At 40.4% G+C, this 22,979-nt stretch overlaps 1 protein-coding gene across 1 annotated transcript in view; it reads left to right on the top strand.

Annotated features, from left to right (window-relative positions):
* The window catches only part of LOC145488542 (polycystin-1-like protein 2), a 23,234-nt gene extending 1,600 nt beyond the window's left edge, over positions 1–21,634 (top strand). The window contains exons 3-10 of the mRNA XM_081467428.1: positions 1,556–1,681; positions 1,962–2,147; positions 3,173–3,424; positions 6,065–6,793; positions 7,211–7,447; positions 8,704–9,942; positions 10,980–11,148; positions 19,879–21,634. Coding sequence (XP_081323554.1) covers positions 1,556–1,681; positions 1,962–2,147; positions 3,173–3,424; positions 6,065–6,793; positions 7,211–7,447; positions 8,704–9,942; positions 10,980–11,148; positions 19,879–21,554 — 4,614 coding nt within the window. The 3' untranslated portion in view covers positions 21,555–21,634. The remainder of the gene's footprint in view (positions 1–1,555; positions 1,682–1,961; positions 2,148–3,172; positions 3,425–6,064; positions 6,794–7,210; positions 7,448–8,703; positions 9,943–10,979; positions 11,149–19,878) is intronic.
* The last annotated feature ends 1,345 nt before the right edge of the window (positions 21,635–22,979 follow it).

Below are 22,979 nucleotides of genomic sequence, written 5' to 3'. Positions count from 1 at the left end.
AAAGGAATCTCTGTTCATCGTGTTCAAACATGAGGAAATCAAACCTATATGATTTGTCCAAAACATAGCCTGCGTGCAGACGTCTACTTTCTCGAGGGAACAGTGAGGTCTGTGAAGCCAGGCACGGTTCCTGACATTTGCCGTTGTCTTTTCACTGTCGGCTTCCAAGCTATTTAGCTCCATTCTCGTTTCTGAAGGGTATGATGCTCTGTGTTATCAAGAGGAGTTTAAATGAAGTACAGGTATCTGTCTTGAATCCGTTTGACTACGGTGATAACAAATGTTTATAGCTCATAGCTAGGTCTGCATGGTCTCCAATTTAGCACCTTTGAAGTTTGGCATAAGTATATTTTACTAGGCGGTTTCCCTCCCGTGACTGATAACTCTCTAGAGCAGAATGCTGCAAATAAGGGACTGGATGCCGTTCATGATTTCCCAATAGGGGCCTGACACTACTTTATCGGACCAAGTAGTTCTTGTGTTATCTCTTTGTCATTCTTTAGCAAGAATGATCACTCTGATTAAATGAGTATTTTAGTGAAATGGATGGATTCCTGTTACCCGCAACTGTCAACAGTATTCTGCCATTCTGCTTCCAGCAGACGTACAAAGAATAACACACAACCGGACGCGTTAAGTCAATAAGAAACATACCAAACGTTATACCGCATATCAAACACCACATAGATTATGTCGAGTATCTCGTGTTGATACACAGATGGCCAATCAGAGTCGACTTTTAAAGGGCTAATTGTCAAGCAACTCATTAGAGCATGGTCCTTGAATTCTGGAGAATTAGCAGAACACTGAAACACAATTAGCAACGGTGCTTCTTAAATGTCAATTTTTCTCTGTGAAGGGAAATTATAGTAGAAGTTTGCATGCAGGCTAATTGCCTAGACAGTGGTCTTGACATGTTTGAATTAGCCAATCAAGTTAATTTGCAGGCAATTATCTATATAATATAACTAATTATAATGATAATTATAATCATCTTTATTTATCGAGGGTAACACCAAACAGTGAAAAAGGTAAAGTCTGCGTACGAGCCAGTGGCCCATCAGGCCGGAGCTTATCCCGGTTTCCGTAGCATGAAGCGACTAGAAGTATTTCTACTCCCCCCTGGATGGGATGCTAGTCCATCGCAGGGTTACCCCCAGCTTTAAGTTCGCCGGTACTCATTTATACACCTGGGTGGAGAGAGGCACTGTGAGAGTAAAGTGTCTTGCCCAAGTACACAACACAATGTCCCCGGCCAGGGCTCGAACCCGAAGACGAACGCACTAACCATGAGGCCACCGCGCCTCTCACAACTAAACAGAATAAAAAGATGAGCTATTAAAAACTAATAATATTAATAGAATTATCATTGTTATCATTATTATCATTATTATTATTATTATTATTATCATTGTTATGATTATTATTATTATATTTACTATTATATGCTTAAAGGCAAATGCTTAACAGTTATCTGTTTTTGGAATGTGCTGAAAAAATGTCAGTACAGAAATTCATGTGACAATGTTCTCCCTACAATTTATATAAATTGCAGATTCAAGACTCCATCATTGAAAAGATTGTCTCGCTGCAAGTGAAAAGTCTTCCAGACCTTTTGCAAAGCTCCACCATTATAGGGTCTGCTATTCAGGAAACAGAGACAGTGTCTGTCAAGTCACTGGTGAGCAAAATAAATGTGTTTGCGAAGAGGAGATGAACAGAGAAGGGGATTCCCCTTTCCTGGTTTCTCTAAATATTTCTACTCTTACATAATCATTAAGTCTCGATCAGTTTCTCGAATTGCGAGTTTGGGACATCTGTAAAGAGACAATCATACTCCGATATCAAGTCAGGCATGTGTAGCCATTATAAGCTACAACAGGCTGTGAAAAGCTATTGTAGCCTCAGATTCAGCCAAGCAGAGAACTTATTTAGTTGCTGATGACACTTTATATTGATAGGGATCTTCATTGTCTGCTATTGATTCAATGACGTCATTTGTACGGGACACTACTCAAGCAAAAGATGTGGCAAAGATACCGCTAGTCACCCAATCTGCAGAAAACTTAGGGTCCTGTCTTAACAGCTTGCTGAAGGCAGGAGCAGTCATTGCATCAGGAGATGTTGGTTCTGATCTTCAAGAAAAGGTTAATATTTGCCTTCTTGTATTGTTAAGGGCGGTCAGTTGTTACTACATTGAAATACACAAGGACACACTTTGATCTATAACTTCGACGATAATCAACGACATCTTTCCTTAACATTACCTAACTTGCATTCGGCACTAATAATTAAATGAAGAATCCTTACACTAACACTCGTTACAGTAATTAAATGTTTCTCAAGCTTAGCACTGGTTACATGTTTTCCCACACATGACTCGGCTTACATGTTTTCCTATGCTTGGCACCGGTGACATGTTTTCTCACACATGACTTGGCCTACATGTTTTCCCACACATGACTCGTCTTACATGTTTTCCCACACATGACTCGCCTTACACATTTTCTTACGCTTGACACTCGTTACATGTTTTCCCACACATGACTCGGCCTACATGTTTTCCCACACATGACTCGTCTTACATGTTACCCTATGCTTGGCACTGGTTACATGATTTCCCTCACATGAGTCGGCTTACATGTTTTCCCATGCTTGGCACTGGTTACTTGTTTTCCCACACATGACTCCGCTTTCATGGTTTCATATGCTTGGGACTGGTTACATGTTTTCCCACACATGACTCTGCTTACATGTTTTTCCATGCTTAGCACTGGTTGCATGTCTTCCCAGATTTAACTCGTCTTACATAGTTTTCTATGCTTGGGACTGGTTACATGTTTTCCCACACATGACTCGTCTTACATGTTTTTCCATGCTTGGCACTGGTTACATGTTTTCCCACACGTGACTCGTCTTACATGTTTTTCCTATGCTTCGCACTGGTTACATGTTTTCCCACACATGACTCTGCTTACATGTTTTCCCATGCTTAGCACTGGTTACATGTTTCCCCAGACATGACTCGTCTTACATGCTTTTCTATCATTGACACTGGTTTCATGTTTTCCATCTCATGACTTGCCTTACATCCTTTCTCACACTTGTGATTGGTTGACCACATGTGGGTACTTTGGAGCTTGCTTTATAAAACAACATTTTTTCCCCTCAGGGTAAATATTTAGTCAAGAGATCCATGGACATCATTAGCTTAGTTGGAGATGCAGTGCTGGCATTAAGAGTCCCGGATGAAGAAATGATATCGATTGAGACAACGAGACTGACCATGACCTTAGGCCGCCATAGCCCGGATAAACTTGTAGGATTAAATATTGAAGAAAAAGATGCTAGATTTGTTTTGCCGGCTGCAAAGAAAGCATTGGAGTCCAGCGGAATACTAGGAGCAAGTTTTGTGGATACTCAGGTATGGATATTGTATCAAGCAGTAGATGACGACAGTTCTTAGGGAAACAAGTTTGTTGTCCTTTTAAACCTGACATTTCTGAAACGCGTGGTTTGAGATGTTTTCCTCGACTACATCTCGAGAAAGACTGAGAAACTTATTGTTCCACTCATGACCGGAAATAAAGCGCACAATATCCACAGTCCTTCATGGAGTTTTAGAGAGTCGCTAAACAAAACGTTTTTTGAGTAGCACCGTGGTCTTGGACGTGGTCTTTAAACCTAGGTACATTTCTTTTGTATTGTAACGATGGATTTGACTGTTTATCGAAAGCTCTCGATCTCTTTCTTACTTTCCATGACACCAACAAGCTTTATTTCCCCTCGGATCAACAAGAATATTTTTTAACAAGGTTATATATTAATAGAGTTAGGGGCCAGGCTACCTGAAATAACTAGAGAGTTAAATCAAAGGAGACCTACGGCCAAACTCGTGGATTAAGTAATCTAGAGGTGAACCATGTTGGTGAATTTGCAATTACTAGTCTAATATTAAAAGCTGTTAAAACAAGCTGGGTTCGTACTACGTAAGGTCGCACTTATTTTACAAAGCGTAGGGTTTTGTTGCACAAATATCACAAAGACATACCTCCAGAATAGCTACGGTGCCAAAATTGCAGCTGAACATGGAGTGGTAAAGGCAAAGGGTTCTTGAGTCAGAGTGAGCACTCCTACCCAAAAAAATCATAAAGTACTCCCTTCCCCAACCCAAATCTTGATGTTGATATTTGTCTGCCTGCTGAGGTTACTGGGAAAATTTGCATGTATTCAAGAACATTTTTTCTTTTCGTACGAGCTTACAGACCTTTCTCGTTGCGTTTCACTCTAGGCTATAGGCAAAGGTTTCTTACGGGTCTCTACATTTATTGCACATAAAATACATCAAAATAAGTAGCCTCTTTTGCATGCATTTTCAGTGTTGATCCAAAAAATCTGTCGACCCATAAATATGTGTTCCAAAAAGAGCACAGGGCTTTCTTTCCCTTTTTTATCTTCTTAATCAGGATGCAAAAGTGTGAAAAAAAGACAGGGTAAAAATCATTTTAAGCTTATCAAAATCAATTATTTGGGAATTTCTTTCCGAGTTTATGTGCATTTCACATCCCGCTCAGAGTTCAGATCAATGGCCGTTTTTTTGTTGGAGACGTTTAAATTAACGCCTAAAACGTGAAAGGCGTCTGGTATTAAAACGGGACGCATTTAAGTACACGGCCTAACAAAAAAAAAACCCCTTTAAAAAAAATCAAAGGAGACCTATGGTCAAACTCGTGCATTAAGTAATCTAGAGATGAAACATGTTGACGAACTTGCAATTATTGGTGTATTTTTAAAGGCTGTTAAAACAAGCGGGGTTCGTACCACGCAAGGTCGCACTTATCTCAGAAAGCGTAGGCTTTTTCGTTGGCTTTCGTTGCACACATATTACAGAATAGCTAGGGTGTCAAAATTGAAGCCGAACATGGAATGGTAAAGGCTAAGGGTTCTTGGGTCACACAGGACACTCCTGCCAAAAAAATTAGTAGACTACTCCCCCAGCACACACATAGACACACACACACACACACACACACACACACACACGCATCTTGATGTTGATGTTTGTCTGCCTGCTGGGAAAATTTGCATGTATTCAAGTCGTAGGAGCTTACAGACCTTTTTCATTGCATTTCACTCAAAGCTATTGGTAAGGTTTCTTATGAGACAGCACCTCTTTTCCAATGTGGAACTGCTTGTCTCTATCTATATTGCACGTAAAATATATCAAAATAAGTAGCCTCTTTTGCAAGCATTTTCAGTGTTGACCCAAAAAACCTGTCCACCCATAAACATGTGCTCCTACGAGCTCACAGGGTGTTTCTTTCCCTTTGTTATCTTTTCAATCAGGAAGCAAAAGTGTAAACACAAGACAGGGTAAAAATCATTTAAGCCTATCAAAATCAAGTATTTGGGAATTTTTTTTCCAAGTTTATGTACATTTCACATCCCACCCATCCCAGGTTTAGATGTTACTAAATTATAAAAATGAAATTACAATATCATATAGTGGTGCAGATGTTTGTCCTGGTTTCGTTCATTGAAAAGTGTTCGTTTCGCTCATGTAAGTTCATTAAGGTCGTCGAATAAGACACATTCTCATCAAAGCTTACCACGTTAACATGAGACTGAGGTAACTTTCCAGCAAACAAATGCTCATCTCCTGGTCATTTTTAACGCCTGGACGAGTCAAATGCTCATGGAAATTCAGCCTTCAAGTTGGCCATAGTACTAGTCAACTCCACTTCAATTTAGCGAAACACCTAACATTAATGATCGTGTAAACGCTACAAAATCATCAATTCGAACTGGCACGATGCTCGTTTTGAGTAGTAGCCGCGCAAACACGATAACGAGGCTCGCGCTGACTGCACGGTTACTATTCCAATAAACCGTCGGGCTCGGTTACCATTTCAACATGGCGTATCCACGAGTATAAAAAGGCAGGCAGCCAGGTCTACAGATGTCATTTGCAATACTTGTTTAAACCCGATATCTCATATGGACCACCGTCCCTTTAAATTTGTTAATACCGTGCAGTTGATGGAAGTTTTTGTTCTTTTTGCAGATGCTATCAATCCCATTCAATCCTTACACCTGGGACAGTACTAAGCAAAGAGTCAACTCTGATGTCCTAGCTCTGGACTTAAAAGATGACACACGCAAGCTGATCAAAGTATCAAATCTCTCAAACAACGTCATCATCGTTGCACCATTACAAAACCAGACGGTCTCCTTCGAAAATGCGCAGTATTTCACCCAGAATGACGATCTACGTTTTCACGTAATTGATGTTAAGTATGAAAATACCCTGATGATGCTGGAAATCACGCCTACTGAGGCAAATACAAATCTTCATGTATACCTACGATATGGTCAGCGGCCAACCGCCCAAGAGCATGACCTCAATGCCACTGTCTCGAAGAGCGAAAAGTGTGTTTGGTCACCGGGTGCGCATGGCAGAAAGGATGGCAAAACTAAATGTTCCCAGCTAACGAGTCCAATAGAAACTCTCGCCAAGCGACCAGGGAAGTACTTTCTTGGAGTGCAAGGCTATAACAGAAGTGGAACAAACTCTCACAAGAGGGACAAAAGATCATGTTTCGGAAATAGACGACAAAAGCGTTCATGTGTCGAGGTCAAGGATCCCCCTCCCACTTCCCCTCAGGACGAAAATGTCACTGTGGTGCCAGTATACGATTCTAAATCGGATCAAAACTATACTCTGAGGGTTGCCCTTGGGAGCTGTGTCTTCTGGTCAGAGGACAGAGAAAAGTGGATAACAGAGGGCTGTCGGGTGAGTGGTGTAAATGTTCTTCAGTCAGGTCTCATTTGTCATTTTTAATTTTGCAATCTAGTGATCTTTAGAAGCCTCTGCTTCTGAAATTCTGATATGAAAGAGTAATCCGCCGCAATTGTCCAGGGCATTTAATAGTTTTCGTAATTTCACTCGGGGTGTAGCACTCTAGTGCTTGTTTACGACAAATTTGCCTTCTATGAACCAATCCGAATTGAAGTAATTATTTCAAGCCTCTGATGAAATTCTTTTTATAGTGAAATTTTTAACAGACTGGCAGAGAAAAAAAATAATTTTGATAGGACGTTTTACGAGCAACGTGGTCAGCTTTTGTTAGCCTACGTACTACAAATGATAATGTGGAGAATTTTAAATGATTTAAATTAATTTCGTTTTTTTCTGTTTATTTTTTACCAGGTTTTATCAGCAACATACAACGCATTTATTAATTGTTCCTGTAATCATCTGACTTCATTTGGAGGAGCTCTTTTGATTAAACCGAATCCCATTGATTTTGACAAGGTCTCAGTGGAGTTCAAGGATCTCGAAGAAACTGGGAATGTTGTAGTTATTGTGATGATCTCTGTAGTTCTCCTGTGTTATATTGTCGTGCTGGTTATCGTCAGAAAAGCGGATCAAAAAGACGCCAGAAATGTAAGCATCGATTAGGACAGTTTATTTCGATAGGGTCCATAATTACAGTCAAGGCTGTAGTCTTCCTTATGGCCCTATATAACATGACTTATTACAGGAAGTTTAACCATATCGATTTATAAGAATTAATGTTGGGTTCAACTGTAAAATCCGCTGTTTTGAACATCTTTACAAACTTGCCGGGTTCTACCCTGGAATCCAACGATTTCAGTTCAACAATTTTGGAATTTGTACAAAAGCAGCTTGTAAAAAAATTGTTGTAAATTTAAGCACACCGGGCTAGCAGAGGCTTGAAGCTGTACCCTCGGAGAAACTTTTCGGTCTTTTATCCGATGCAGCTCAAAATGCAGTGATAAAACTTTTAATTTCAAACAATCGTATGGGGTTTTTTGTTATTACTTAAATAATTTTTCCCTGTTAAGGCCCAAAATGTAGTTAATTCGGATGGAACTCGTTAAGATAAAGTGAAATGCGAAAACCTTATTGAAAAAGACATGATGATAGATGCGAATGCAGCCATAACACTACTGGAAAAAAGACCAGAAAAAAAATTTCAGGCTTTGCAAAATAGAGGGAAATTCAAAGCTCCAAACTCTATATCTTCAAAAGGGATTAAGCTTCTTTAAGTACTTTTTAACTTTCTGACGGTCCTGCTGAAATGATCGAGCTGGGACGTAAAAAATTGTAGAGTCAAGTGATTTATGGAAGAAAAAAAAGTGGCAATTACAGTTGATTGATTGGTTGATATAGGAACAAATTAAATTTAGCGGAACAACTCCTTACGGTCACCTCGTTAATACAGTCACCTCGTTATTACGGCCGTGTTGGTTTTTTGTCCTGCCGAAACGCCCGTACATTTTCTCATAAGAAAACCCTGTCCATGCGGCCACCCCGTCAATACGGCCAACGATTACGTTCTGAAATCCCAACTTACAACCAACCAAATACGCATTTGTTGTTGTTGTTTTTTTTTTTGGTTAAACAAAAGAAAAAATATTGCGCGATTCTCTTGTTTATTCAAACGCCTGTAACATGTCATTGACCTCTGTCGTTAACATATCAAACACAATTTCCTTCTCAAAGATGTCACTTAAAATAGATCCCATTAATGCCGTGAAATTTTCATGGCCCGTTGGTGACCGTTTTAACGGGGTTCCAGTTTATTCGTTATTATCATGATCTTAGCTTGAGCCGTTAAAACTTCAGGTCTAGTATCTCACAGTACATTAATAAGTGAAATCCACTTTGATTCCTAGACTAGTCTGCCAGTGCATCTACCCTCCACACCAAGCTGCTCACACATCTATCGGATAATCATTTCCACGGGCGTGTGGAGAAATTCAGGTACAACAGCTAAGGTTGCCATGGAGATATACGGTGGTGAAGGAAGCAGCGGAATCGTTCAGCTAAACTTAGACGAGCCTGGCAGGGATAATTTTCTCTTTACTCGTGGAAACACCGATGTGTTTGTTCTTAATCTTAGTCAGTCTCTTGGCGCGATTCATACAGTGCGAATTGGTCATGACAACTCTGGTGAGAGCCCTTCCTGGTTTCTAGAAGAAATTGTTGTTCTTGACGAACAGGTGAATCACGCTTGGACGTTTACCAGCAGCCAGTGGCTTGCTCTGGAGCGAGAAGACGGTCTTATTGAGCGAATCATTAAACAGGCGCCAAATGAGGGCACTTTTAGACACGAGATGGTAAAACGTTGGTGGAGAGGTCTGACCGAAACCCATCTTTGGATTTCAGTTCTAGCGAAGCCGAGGAGAAGCCGCTTTACAAGAGTACAGCGGGCGTCGTGCTGCCTGTCAGTGCTGCTTACAGCCATGTTTGCTAACGCGATGTTCTATAAGTTGAATGGCAAATTTGAGCAAGTCCTACAAGTAGGACCCCTGAAATTCTCGTGGGCTCAAATTATTATCACTTTTAAAAGTGCACTTATCGTTGCACCCATAAACATTGTGACAGTATTCCTTTTTCAGAAAGGAGTAAGTGAGACTCCGTGTTGTCGTAAAGCTAAGTGGCTTACTTACCTGGCCTGGTTCTTCTTGTTTGGTTTTTGTAGTGTTTCTGCTTCGTTTACCATCTTCTACAGCTTGATTTGGGGAAAGAGCACCAGCGAGCAGTGGCTAGCGACAGCACTTATATCACTGGGGCAGAATGTGACAATTACAGAGCCTGCTAAAGTGTTATTCATTGCGACATTCCTCGCAGCCATTCTCAAATGGAAAAGGAGTAGATCTGAAGGACGCCAAAGCCATAAAGCAGCTAAAAGTAGCCCCTCACAACAAGGACTCTGGAAAATGAAGCTATCTGAAGTGGAAGACATGAGGAAACAACAGCTAAAGAAAAAGAACTCGTCGCTTCTTTACTTCGAGCTTGTCGTTTACGTCCTGTTCATCTTCCTGGTGATGGTTTTGTGTTATGGCAACCGGAATAGTTACCAATATCATATGACAAAGTCCATCCGGGATGGGTTACCAAACTTCGAAAAGGTAAGTATTGTCAACAATGAAACAAGTCTGGGTTAATTCCAAAGTGAGTTATTATGTGGATTCGTTTGGTATTTTTATCTCTTCATAGTTAATATAGGAGAATGGTTATGAAGTCCGGCAAACATCAAAGGAGAAAACAAAGATGCCAAGATTTATGTTGGAAGGTCCACGACCGTGCACAATCTTTTGTTTTGCGTTCATACACTATATATGAGTTACCAAATCAAAACATTTCTATTGGTTAGTTCCTCGGTCAGTAGTAAACAACTATTTTGTTTTGTGCACGATTAAGGCCAAAAAAGAGAGCAAAACCATACAATAAAGAACTTTCTCGAGTTTCATAACCATTCCACCCTATTAACTAAGATTTGTTGAGCTGTTCTGTTCAACATATTCTACAAAATGAGCAGTACGAACAGTAGGCGTGATGTTTAAAACCAAAGCGAAATGTTATTCAATTAATTCAGCTGAGTCAGAGCGGTTTTCACTTGAGTGTCGAAAAGTAAATTGGTTTTGTCGTATCATGCTACACGATTGGCTTAAAAAACTCGCGCCATTTTGTCAAACATAACCAATCGTGACTCGTCCGCACACGTTTTCCCGCGCTTTGCGTCAGCTTCATGTATTTACTTCGATCATCGATTGGTTCATTTGTCTGTGTTCTTTGTGACTGGCTTAAATGATTACCTTGGTTTTGGTTTTACGATAGTCATTTGGAAACCGCTCTATGTTGTTAGAGAGGTTTTCAATTGAGCGTTGAAAAGTAACTGGCTATTTGGAATAATGCGGAATTAATAGTGATTTTTTTATTCTGGAATAAGGTCAGTCGAACGCACCCTGAGAATGAGTCCAACCTATTTTAGTGCTTAGAACGTGGCGTCACAAGACATGCGGAATGGAAGCGATTTCGGCTCGGTCCATAACCTTGGGGGAAAAAGGGAACAAGGGAAATATTACTGCAGTATGGAACTCGCGTTAGTTCAATAACATTCATATATTCACCGGTCCATTTTCTCTTCCTCTTTTTTCTATGACAGGTTAATGATAACGAGAAGCTCTGGAGCTGGTTAAATGAGGCTTTTATCCCAGGTGTGTTTGTGGGCAGATGGTACAATGGCCAACAAGAGAATCAAACGGTGTACATAGGAGACAAGCACTCAATCCTTGTTGGGATGGCTCGAGCCCGCCAACTAAGAGTTAAACCGAGTAAGTTTTAGTCTCAAAGCTCAATGTTTTGCAATGACAATAATCGCCACTTTAATTGTATCCGGAAGAAAGTGCATACAGAGGCTCAGATAATGGCTAATCCATGGCGGTCTTAAGAGTCACTGACCGGAAATATCGAGAATGGCTGGTCAGGTTAGAAAAATCGAAAATCCTGAAACTTTGCCTGAAAAACGCTTTTAGGGAGCTGCTTTCGAAAATATTATTCCGATTTTCTTAGAATTTAAAGTATTCGAGAAATTCGCAAAAAACGAAAATACAGCTTTTTGCCTCATTAAATATGCAAAAAATATCTGGAAAATTGACAAAGTTCTCGGTATTGAAACAATTTACAAAACTAGAACTCGGGGTAAACTTAGCATAAGAGCTTTACCTTTCTTCTATCTAACAATAGGAAGTTTTAAATTTTTCAAGCATTTTGAAGGGTTTCGTCGACCGTCGAAGAATTGCCTTGTCAAGCCCCTATGAAAACGGCAAAAATTGCGTAGTTTTACGGGCTTAAAACGCATCTTGGTATGTCTGATATGGAACTAAAACAAGTACTGTGCAAAAGAGTGTCGCTTCTACTATAATAATATGGTAAAAAAATTTCTGAGCAATTAAGGTTCACACAGGTAAAATGCAAAAGTTCGCGACAGTCTCTTCTCAAATTTGCATAATGCGGTATGTTCAAAAACTCTATTGTCGAGCACCCTAGTCGGTTTTTGTTTCCATTTGTGGGCCATGCTTTGTGGGAAATATACAAAAAGATAGTTGATCCATGTCGTTATTACAACATTGTTTCATTATTTCACGCAAGGTACATAAAACTACAGAAAAAGCCCAAAATATAAGTTCAAAGTCACATAGACTAAACACGCTGGCGTCACGTAATATTTATTTTCAGTTAGCTCCAATTGAAATCACTAGATTATTGAGGTTTAGACATTTGCTTTTAATAGAGACATATCAGGGTTTGTCTTTCCCGCTTATATACACTCGATTAGTCTGCAAATATTCGAAAGACTGGTGTTGTAAAGTAAATTTTAGCATGTGTGTCGATTTTGATCTTGATGGAAAACGAATTAATTAAATACAAGAAATGAAACGAAGAGGTTTTATTAACGTGATCCAGCCAGACCAAGGAAGCAAGTTTTCTTGAAAAATAGAGTAAGATTGTTTGAAATCGATCCCGCGATCTGACCTCGGTTGGAATTCGGCCTGGTCCAAACGTCGCGTTTCTGCCGTGCCGACCTCAAATAAATGTGTCCCGGCAGTGGCAATGACAAGAGAACAGCGGTGATTCCAAACGTCGAGTTCAATCAGTCGCGCAGAAGATCGGAAGACGCTTGCTTTGCTGAAGGCCATTTTAAATGCTATAAATATTAGCAGCGGCAGCTGATGCAGGCTATGAATTCAGTTCGGAACGGTACGTAAAAGCACGCCGAAGTCAAGTCGCCCTACACGGCATGCAAACTTTATTCATTCCCCCGGGAAGGGGGCGGAGACTCATATAAAAAGAACGGGGATGCTCGTCGTACATTTTAGAGGTTAATCTTCAAAAGGTCCACCGCGAGAGCTTTTGCGGTACCTTTTACGGGGATTGAACCGAAAAATATGACAGAGGATAATGTGTTATGTAAACGGTTGTCAGTTTAACCATCGATTTTCCCTCTTTCTTTATTATTTGGAGACTATTAAGGCTAACTAACTGAAGACACCAACAACGACAAAAAAACACTGTTAGAAATATATCGAGTAGTCACTCTACGAAGAGACTTTTCAATTATGCAAAAAAGTTCACCTAGCCTTAAAAACGTTTGTGTTTGCTGGCGCACGTTCTTACTGCCCAGATTTTTTGTTCTAAATACTGATTGAAGACGACCAAAAGTTAATCGAAGTATTTATTTCGACCCGATATTGGGTAAACTAAAACGCCTTTTAAGCCCATAAAATTACGCAATTTTTTCTGTTTCCACAGGGGCTTGAATTCTTCGACAGTCGACGGAACCTCTCAAAATTTAATTTAATATAAAGCTTTTAATATGCTTAGTTTATCCGGTGTTCTAGTCTTGTCTAGTCTTGCTTCAATGCAGGAGACCCTGTTCAATGCGAATACCGAGAACTTCGACTCAAGCGCGGCAGTAGCACGACGTTTGAAACCATGGATGCACTCAGTTCGGCAGGCTGAATTGAAGTCGGCGCGACTACGTATAGCACGGAAGGCCTAATGCCGTTCCGCACGGCAGTAGCGCGACTTGGCTTCGAACGGCATGCTCTTGCTATTCACGTGCCGAACTGAACCAGAGGGGCGGTGAATGGTAAATGCCAGACTGCGCGAGACGGCGAGACCAGCGCTATTCTTTGCGAGCCCGAGACATATTGACTTTTTAGATTGCGAAACCGAGACTTCAAAGTGTTTTGAGTGCGAGCGAGAGGGGCTCAGACTCTTGAAATTGAAGCTCCAGCTTTAGTTGAGAGCTATAAGAATGAGCGAGAATGAGCTTGTACAGAAGTCTTACAAAGGAAACTTTTGTCGTAAATACTTCTGCCTTTACGCGGCTCCACAGGGGACAACAGATAAGTTCTTCCACTTCGTGGGTTTCATCATGAGCTATCGTGGGTTGTGTGTGGCTTCTTGACTCTCCTTTATGACGCATGTTATTAACAAAGCCGCGCATGAGCACTGCGTAGGCCAAGCTTGGTTTGATGAAAACGGAGGAAGTGGGTAAAAGGGATCACACCTTGATTGGCAAACTTTTGGCCACGTGAGTGGCCGTTTATTAAATCAAAAAAGTGTACATCATTTGTTTGCCAATCACCCATCTCTAAGGAAGAGCTAACCCTTGAAACGACCTCGCTCCCAGCAAAGGTGAGGGTGAAAACCGTTGGCGAGCCCCAGAATAAGACTATGCACCGGAGGAGACGGGGTGGAGGAGGGTATGAAATTCTAGCACGATGCTTTCTTTAATCGACGTGAAGGGAGAGAAAGCGTATCGAGGCATGTGACGTCATAACCGTGCGTAGTCCCGGAAGCCCCTTAGGCGGAAGTGAGAACAGAGTCATAACAAGCACCATAAAAACTATTTATTTTACCGGGTAAAATAAATCTCCTTTTAGCCTTTTAGCCAGCCTTTGCGAACAAGCTGGAACTAGAAATTCGACTATAGCACACCACGTTAGGATATCCTAGAACAAAATAACTGTTTTTTGGCGCCAAAATGACGTTGCGGTAAGTTTTGCAGCCTTTAGTGGAATTCAGACAATTTGGCAGAAGTTGGCATTAACATTTTCTCGGAAATTTGAAAGTTGCTTTATTGAAATTCAATATCAAGTGACGAGAAGACGTCATTTATTAAAACAAACAATCGAATCAGAACTTCGAAAGCCTTAACCTTGCAACTGCAAAAAGTCGAAACTCCGAGAGAGCTTCGTATAAAAATTGAAACTGCGAGACGCACATAACCGCTACAAAACGAGACTGCGAGACTCGTGAAATTCGACGGACGGAGCCGGGGTGGGGGCTCAAGGCCGTGATATATCATGGAGGGCCGAGAAAGATGTATCAAGCTCACAATACCTTCCGAATATATTGCTGCAAATGCACTAAAAGTACCTTCCGTTTTATAATTCATCCACTAGGTTGATTTTCCTGAGAACTACACCATGGAGAATGTCAAAAATACCAATTCCGAGCCCCTAGATTTAAAATGTTTTTTTGGGGGGGGGATGCCCCTAGACCCCTCTACAAACTTGCGCCGGCACCGCTCGTTTTCAAGCCCTCCACCTCCCCCCATCCCCCCTTCCTTCACTTAAAAAAAGACTCCGCCGTCCCTGTGAATTCATATCCTGCTGCATCAGCTGCAGTTGCTTTCTAGCATTTAAAAAGGTCTTCAGCAAAGCAGACTTTTTCCGATCTTCTGCACGACTGAATTAAATTCGACGTTTGAATCTTTCATAGCTTTTTGTAATGCCACAGCCCGGCCAAATGTATTTGAGTTCGGCACGGCAGAAGCACGACGTTTGGACTAGGCCGAATTCCAACCGAGGTCAGATCGCGGGATAGACATCAAACAGTCTTACCCTGTTTTTCAAGAAAACCTGCTTCCTTGGTCTAGCTGGATCATGTTAATAAAACCTCTTCGTTTCATTTAGTGTATCTAATTAATCCGTTTTCCATCAAGATCAAAATCGACACACAATGGTTAAAAAATACTTTAAAAGACCAGTCTCCTTTCGAATATTTGCAGACTAATCGAGTGTGTATAAACGGGAAAGACAAACCCCTATATGCTTCTATTACAAGCAAGTGTCTAAACCTCAATAATCGAGGAATTCCAATTGGAGCTAACTGAAAATATCTCTTACGTGACGCCAGTCACGTAATACATGTAGCGTGTTTAATCTATGTAACTTTGAACTTATATTTTGGGCTTTTTCTATAGATTTTTTTACAGATATCTTGCGTGAAATAATGAAGCAATGTTGCAGTAACGACATGGATCAACTGTCTTTTTGTATATTTCCCACAAAGCATGGCCCACAAATGGAAACAAAAACCGACTAGGGTGCTCAACAATAGAGTTTTTGAACATACCGCATTATGCAAATTTGAGAAGAGACTGTCGCGAACTTTTGCATTTTACCTGTGTGAACCTCGACTGCCCAGAAATTTTTTTCCATATTGTTATAGTACAAGCGACACTCTTTTGCACAGTACTTGTTTTAGTTCCATATCGGACATACCAAGATGCGTTTTAAGCCCGTAAAACTACGAAATTTTTGCCGTTTTCATAGGGGCTTGAAAAGGTAATTCTTCAACGGTCGACGGAATCCTTCAAAATGCTTGAAAAATTTAAAACTTCCTATTGTTAGATAAAAGAAAAGTAGAGCTCTTATGCTAAGTTTACCCCGAGTTCTAGTTTTGTAAATTGTTTCAATGCGAATACCGAGAACTTTGTCAATTTTCCAGATATATTTTTTGCATATTTAATGAGGCAAAAAGCTATATTTCCTTTTTTTGCGAATTTCTCGAATACTTTAAATTCTAAGGAAATCGGAATAATATTTTCGAAAGTGGCTCTCTAAAAGCGTTCTTCAGGAGTTTCAGGATTTTCGATTTTTCTAACCTGGCCAGCCATTCTCGATATTTCCGGTCAGTGACTCTTAAAGGAGTTACGTCTCGGTTTGTGCATATTAACAAGTTTTGCCTACATATTTTAAGTGCGTCCTTTGTAATCCGTTTTAATCTTTTCCATCCTTTACCATCCTTGTTCCTTTATTGTTTATTATTATCTCTTTGGTGTTTCTCTACTGTAATAAGCTACTAGTATCTTTTTTATTTTCAATTTAAAGGTAATTTTGCATGTGGCCAAAATTACTTAAAATACTGTGACTGAGCTACTTCAGTCACTATTCTGTGAGCTGAAGACAGATAAACAATAGCCTCCATTTGGCGCGGAAATACCCTCGGATATTTGTCCTTGGACATTATCTGTTCTGCGAAGCGAACGGTTCTCCGAGAGTGTAGCTCGAGGCACACTGTGAGCTTTGAGGAATAGATAATGTCCACGGACAAATATCGGAGAATATTTTTGGGCCAAATGAAAGCTATTGTGTTTATTATCCTTCAAATATTTTTCGCAACACGCGCGGATTTGAAAATTGGAGAATATCACTCGGATATTCCCCAGTTTTTACTGGGACGAGTATTCAGTCGCGTGACGCGTTTAGACCAGTCGCGCGCGAGTTAAAATACTTAGTGGATTATAAATATATCTTACAATATGCTCAACAGCATTTTAAGTGTTTGATTGGTCAATAATGAGTGCAAAAATAGATTATAGAGTACAAATGGAGGTTATAGAGTGCAATACGGAAGTTCCTATGGAAACTGTAGGGGAAGCGCGAAATTTAAAAACAAAAAGCAAAATGGCTGAAAGCCGGTTTGCTTCGTCCGACGAAATAGTTGTTGACCAACTGAAACTAAATGCAAAAAATCAAAACACTACTAAATCAACACAAACGTGGTTGAATGTCTGGGGAAAATGGGCGAATGAAAGAAAATTCAATCCTAAACTGGAGGAGTACGAGCACGAAGACCTCGATAAAAAGTTACAAGTGTTTTACGCTGAAGTACGTACCAAAGATGGATTAGAGTACGAACCGGAGAGTTTGAAGTCCATGCTGACAGCCCTTGACCGTCATCTGCAAGAACATGACCACAAGTACTCAATTATAGGAGACCGTGAATTTTATCAGTCCAAGTTAGTGCTTGAGGGAAAAGTAAAATATCTTCGCCAGCAAGGAAAAGGGAAGAGGCCGAACGCGGCAAGTGCACTGACAGCCGAAGAAGAAGAAATACTTTGGACGGCAAAAAATCTCGGCGATTCCAGTCCAAGAGTTCTTTCTCAGACGATGTGGTGGGTTTTAACGCAGCATTTTGGACTGAGGGGACGTCAGGAACACCGTTCAATGGAAGTCGAAGACTTCGAATTTGTGAAGACGACTGTGGCACGGAGTACATTGCATTTAGAGAACATCCAACGAAGACAGGACAGGGAGGACTTAACACAAAACATCGTACAGTTTTGCCCAAAATGTTCGCCACTGGTGGTCCAAGATGTCCAGTTTAATTTTTCAAGCAGTACCTAAGTCGACGTCCACTAGAGTTTCGAGACAAAGGTCCGTTTTACCTTGCCGTGATCGACGATCCCAAAACAGAAGTTTGGTACAAGAAGCAGCGGCTTGGCGTTAACAGCATCGACCATATGATGAAGAGTATCATCACGAATACGCCTTTGCAAACATCTAGCAAGAGGCTAAGTAATCACAGTGCAGGGAAGACGTTGGTAAAGAAACTTAGGGCAGCAAATGTTGAGAGGCAGTCTATTATTCAGGTGACCAGCCACGCAAAAGAAAAGTCGCTGAACGACTACGATGAAGGAAATGAAAGGGAGCATCTGGAGCTATCACACATTTATCAGTGGAACTCTACAGACAACAACATCAAACAGTTCCTTACGATTTCCAGTGGGGTCTTTTACAACCAGGACGGAACAGATCCAGCAAGCAAGCAGCCATCATGCTTTCACCGTAAACAATTTCCACAACTGTCAAGTCACGTTTAACGTCATTCAAGGACAGTGCGGTTCACCCAAAAGCTCAGATCAGCATTAACTGTCTGTTCGAGCTAACTATTACGGAACAATTACAAACTTATCATCGCTTAACTGATTTTTCACGCTCTTGATTTAAAAACTTGATCAGAAGGTTCATAACGTTTTCCTAAAAAAAAAATCACGCTTGGTTTACCTGTCACAAGGTTGTAATTGATTGGTTGAAATAAAACAATAAAACAATTACAGAGTTGCGTGTCCATGCAAGCGTGACGATCGCGTTTTCTTGATTTTTTTTTTTTTATATAATTTTGTTGAGCATATTATAAATAGAAAATCGTATGATCGCTCGTGCATTTTGTTACATATGGTCACTCGTGATGTTTTTCAAGTTCCCAAATTGCACGAGCCGCAGGCGAGTGCAATTTTGAGAACTTGAAAAACATCACTCTTGCCCATATATAACGAAATGCACTCGCGTTCATACGATTTTCTATACTTATTAGGCCATCCCCCTTTTTTTTCTCTGTTTAGCGTCGTCCGACCGACCCAGATTTTCGCGCTTTCAAAAAAAAAAAAAAGTTACACAGAAGGCAATGAAGGCAATGACTCATTACTTCAAACAACTGTCACTTTAATCTCAAACATAAGCAATTTTTTGCTTTACAGATTTTTAGTTTTTCCCTGTTCTCGTTTGATTGTAACAACGACGTCGACATTTTCCTTCCTCCATTGCCGCCTTGTTGTTTCCAGGCTCCACAGATATTATGCTGAGGTACCGGGCCTCCTAGCTCCAGACTCCTTTTCCAATTTTATTTTTGTTTTTTTTTTTCCTTTTCCGACCGACCGACCCAAAATCAGAAAACGCATTCGACAATAAACGAAAAAAAAAAAGGGGGATGGCCTTAGATGTTTTGGTGGGTAGTATCGCTGTATATTTTTACGAGTTTTGCCGTATTTTGACGAGCCCGTAGAGCGAGTCAAAATACAAACAACGAGTAAAAATATAAGGCGATACTACACACCAAAACATCTAATAATAGAACTATTATTGAATTCGGTTTGTCGCGTTTACTATTGCTTTAACTAAAATTGTTCAAAAGCAAATATACTTGTTCCTTCTACATGTTGTAGGACCCTTGAAGTATGAGAAAAGCAGTCTGTGAGTTATATCTACTTAGAAATTTGTGTAAGGGCCAATTTCCAATTCCCTCGGTTTCAATAGGCAAGATTCACTCTAGTTCACTGACTTTAATTCGACTAACACTCCCATAAGACGCTCCTGTTTGCTTGTACATAATTCCATCAATCGTCCGCGTCTTTATCCGTCTTATCCGTCTTATCAGTCGTTACTTCGAGTGAATCGCATACACAACTACAACTTTTGCCGACGTTCGCCATTACGTGCACACTCGAAAAGATCACGTGACTTAAACGCGGGAACTAAACGGCGGGAAAAATACATGAACAATACAGGGAACCCAGCAACAATTTGTCAAAGTAGGTTAATTCTGATTATAGCCTTAGCTAGTATGTTCTGATTAACCGCTTTGCAGTAGAACATAGCCTTCTTTAAGGCAGCTATTTTCTAATAATGGTTTTGTAAACATTTCAGCATCCTGTAAAGTTGACTATATGACGAGAATATTTCCGGTGTGCTACGACGGATACTGGCTAGAAAATGAGGATAGAACCCCCTATAGTAAACCAGCCTGGAAGCCCACCGACAACTCTTCGAGTCACGAGGAGCTACTTCGACTTTGCCCAAAGCCCTGGCGATACCAGAATCCGGAGGAGAGTGAAACTGTGCCCAAGTGGGGACAATTCTCATTTTACCCTGGTGGAGGATTCGTGGCTGACTTAGGATACGAGAACGCAACAGGTTTTAGCATTATTAAGAATTTAAAAACTAATGACTGGCTGGACAGACAAACCAGAGCTGTTATTGTGGAATTCTCAGCCTTCAATCCTTCAATAAATGTTTTAGCCATTGCAACGTACTTCTACGAAGTTGGGGCGTCAGGACACACGGCAACGTTCAAGAGAATTGATGTTCTCTCTTTGCCTTCCACTCAGGCCGTCGCTAAACAGTTGTATATGATCTGTGTTCTTTTATTTATCATCTTCGTGCTGTGGTACCTTGGACGAGAGGGTTACAAGCTCTACAAGCGGGGTTTCCGGTATTTTAAATCCTTCTGGAACTGGCTAGAACTGTGTCAGTTGTTTTTCTCCGTGTTAGCTATTATTATGTATGTGGTACAATCGGAAAAAGTGTCTTCGGCGATCAGAAAATTACAAGAAAACGTGTATGGTCATGTGAGTTTCCAAGAAGCTCTGGTTTGGCGCGAGGTAGATAATGTCGTTCTTGGTTTGTTGGTGCTTGTAATCTCTGTGAAACTCTTGCGCCTGATAAGATTCAATAAACACGTTGCTGTGTTTTCCATAACATTGAAGAACAGTGCGAGACATCTCGCATCTTTCAGTGTTATTTTCTTAATTCTTTTCATTGCCTTCTTGCACTTTGGTATTCTGATTTTCGGTGCGGGATTTGAGCGCTATTCATCGTTTCTAAAAGCTAGTTTTTTCCAAGTAGAGTTGACTCTGGGTCGAGTGAAAGCAAGGCCAGTCAATCAGTTAGAGCTCACCAACAAAATGTTCGGAAGAATTTTCGCGGCCATGATTCTGCTGAGTACTACTATTTTGGCGATGAACTTCTTCATCGTCATACTGAACGACGCACTTGCAGAAGCAAAGAACACTGCAAAGGAAAGCCCACTTTACGACACTGGCGTGGACGAATGCAGCTGGAAGAAAACAAACCAACGGCATCAATTTTATGATAAGATAAGCAATAGTTTACGCCAACGGAAACTCGAGGAAACGTTAACCCGGTCAAGCATCAGGAAAAAAGCATCAGGAAATGCGAATCAAGGCAACTCGAAAAAAAAGTCCGTCCTTGATCAAGGCAGTAATATTGTATATCCGAAGCATGCAAGGAATGAGCATCGCTGCCATCTTAATAAGAAGGGAAAGAAAGTACGTTTCGCAGAGGATGTCACTAAGTCTCAACTGAGAAGGTTAAAGGCGATCAAGAAAGATCTGTTCCAACGCTTGGACAGTATAGTCCAAGCATATTCCAGAGAAGCCGGCCAGGAAGAGAAATTTCAGTTGATTATGAATGAGATGGGTGTTCATAACTCTTTGAATCCCATGGTAAACTTTACAGTTTTTTCGAACGAGTCATTTGAATACCACGAGCGACCAGTTAGCATTCCCGACATCATTGAATGAATGAAAAAAAATCTGAGGCCATATTAAAATTTTTTTATACATAATGTGACCGACTGAAAACAAATTAATTCCTTTAAGAAACAAACAAAGTATGCTTTGTTAAAAAAATGATTTGTGTTTCTACTAGTTTGTCCAGAGTATCCATTCTAACTTTTCAATTGTACTCCAGGAATTGTTCGACCTCACTAAGCGTTTTGTGGGATCTTTGCAGGCATAACCACATTTAAATAAATAATTAAATTGATCCTGGTACGGACTGAAAAAAATTTAAAAACTTGACCGAATAATTGTGTAATTTCCATTCATGACAGCATTGTAGCTAACGACTACGTTGCTATTGACAACTGCCCTGTATTTCCAGCCTTATGGTTATTTTGAGCGAACGATACCTTTTAATTTTTCGCTTATTAGTTTAAATTATGTATAAATATTGAGTCCCAATAAAGTTGTTGTTGTACTTGAACCAGGTTGTGTGACGAACTAAGATTTTGCCCAGTGGGCCACTAAAGCAGCCCTACGCGCATTTTTTATTATCTTCCAAAGAAACATCCAAGCAACGCAAATGTGAACATTTTTTGTTTTTTTGAATCTTTCATTCACTTTTTGTTTTCTATTTAATCGATTATTTCTTTGCATTGGCCATTTTGCTTTTTGTTTATTTTGTCTTTCTATTGCAAGATAATACGGCGAGTTTATGTTACAACACGATGTGTCAGCCGAGAGAGTGCCCTTAAACATGCAAAAGAAAACTCGGTCGATGTCCAGCCATCTTAACCAACCCACATTTGGCTTCAAAGGGAATGTTGTTGTATTTCTTGTTGTTGTTTTGTTGTTGTTTTGTTGTTGTTGTTGTTGTCGTTTGGCACTGACCGAACTAGTGTGACGGCCTCAGGAAATTTTGTTAACATTTCCCTTAACGACAAATAATTTTTTCAGGATCTTCTGAAAACAACGAAGCCTCCTAAGGATTATGCGCTGAACGTTTCTGAACTGTGATTTACATCACATTCATTTGTCCAAGTGACTTGATTTTTATACGAACTCGCGCGATTGGATGATTCAACGCGTTTTTCTTTTGGCGTACTTAATGAACTCTCGTTTATGCAGTAAACTAAGACATCTTTATGACCACTTTCCGCGGCTAACATGAACACGGAACGCCCACAATCCGTAACAGCATCAATGTCGGCGCCATGTTGTTCGAGAAGTCTCACAATATTAGCATAACCATTTTGCGCGGCGTAATGTACAGGTGTCATTCCACCGTGATTATTTCCCAACTCATCAAATCCTCTGTCTCTTATGACTCGTGTCTTCGAATTTAAGCAGCTACGGTTCTGACGTAGAAACAGAACGTTCTCAGTCCTGCCTGTCGCCTCAGCGTGATGAATTGGAAATCGGTTTTTCCAGTCTTTAATATGAATA

This window comes from Orbicella franksi, chromosome 5 (assembly GCF_964199315.1).
Source record: "Orbicella franksi chromosome 5, jaOrbFran1.1, whole genome shotgun sequence".
Taxonomy (NCBI): Eukaryota; Metazoa; Cnidaria; class Anthozoa; order Scleractinia; family Merulinidae; genus Orbicella; species Orbicella franksi.
The sequence above is the reverse complement of the archived record's forward strand: the minus strand, read 5'-3'. Positions and strand labels throughout refer to the sequence as shown.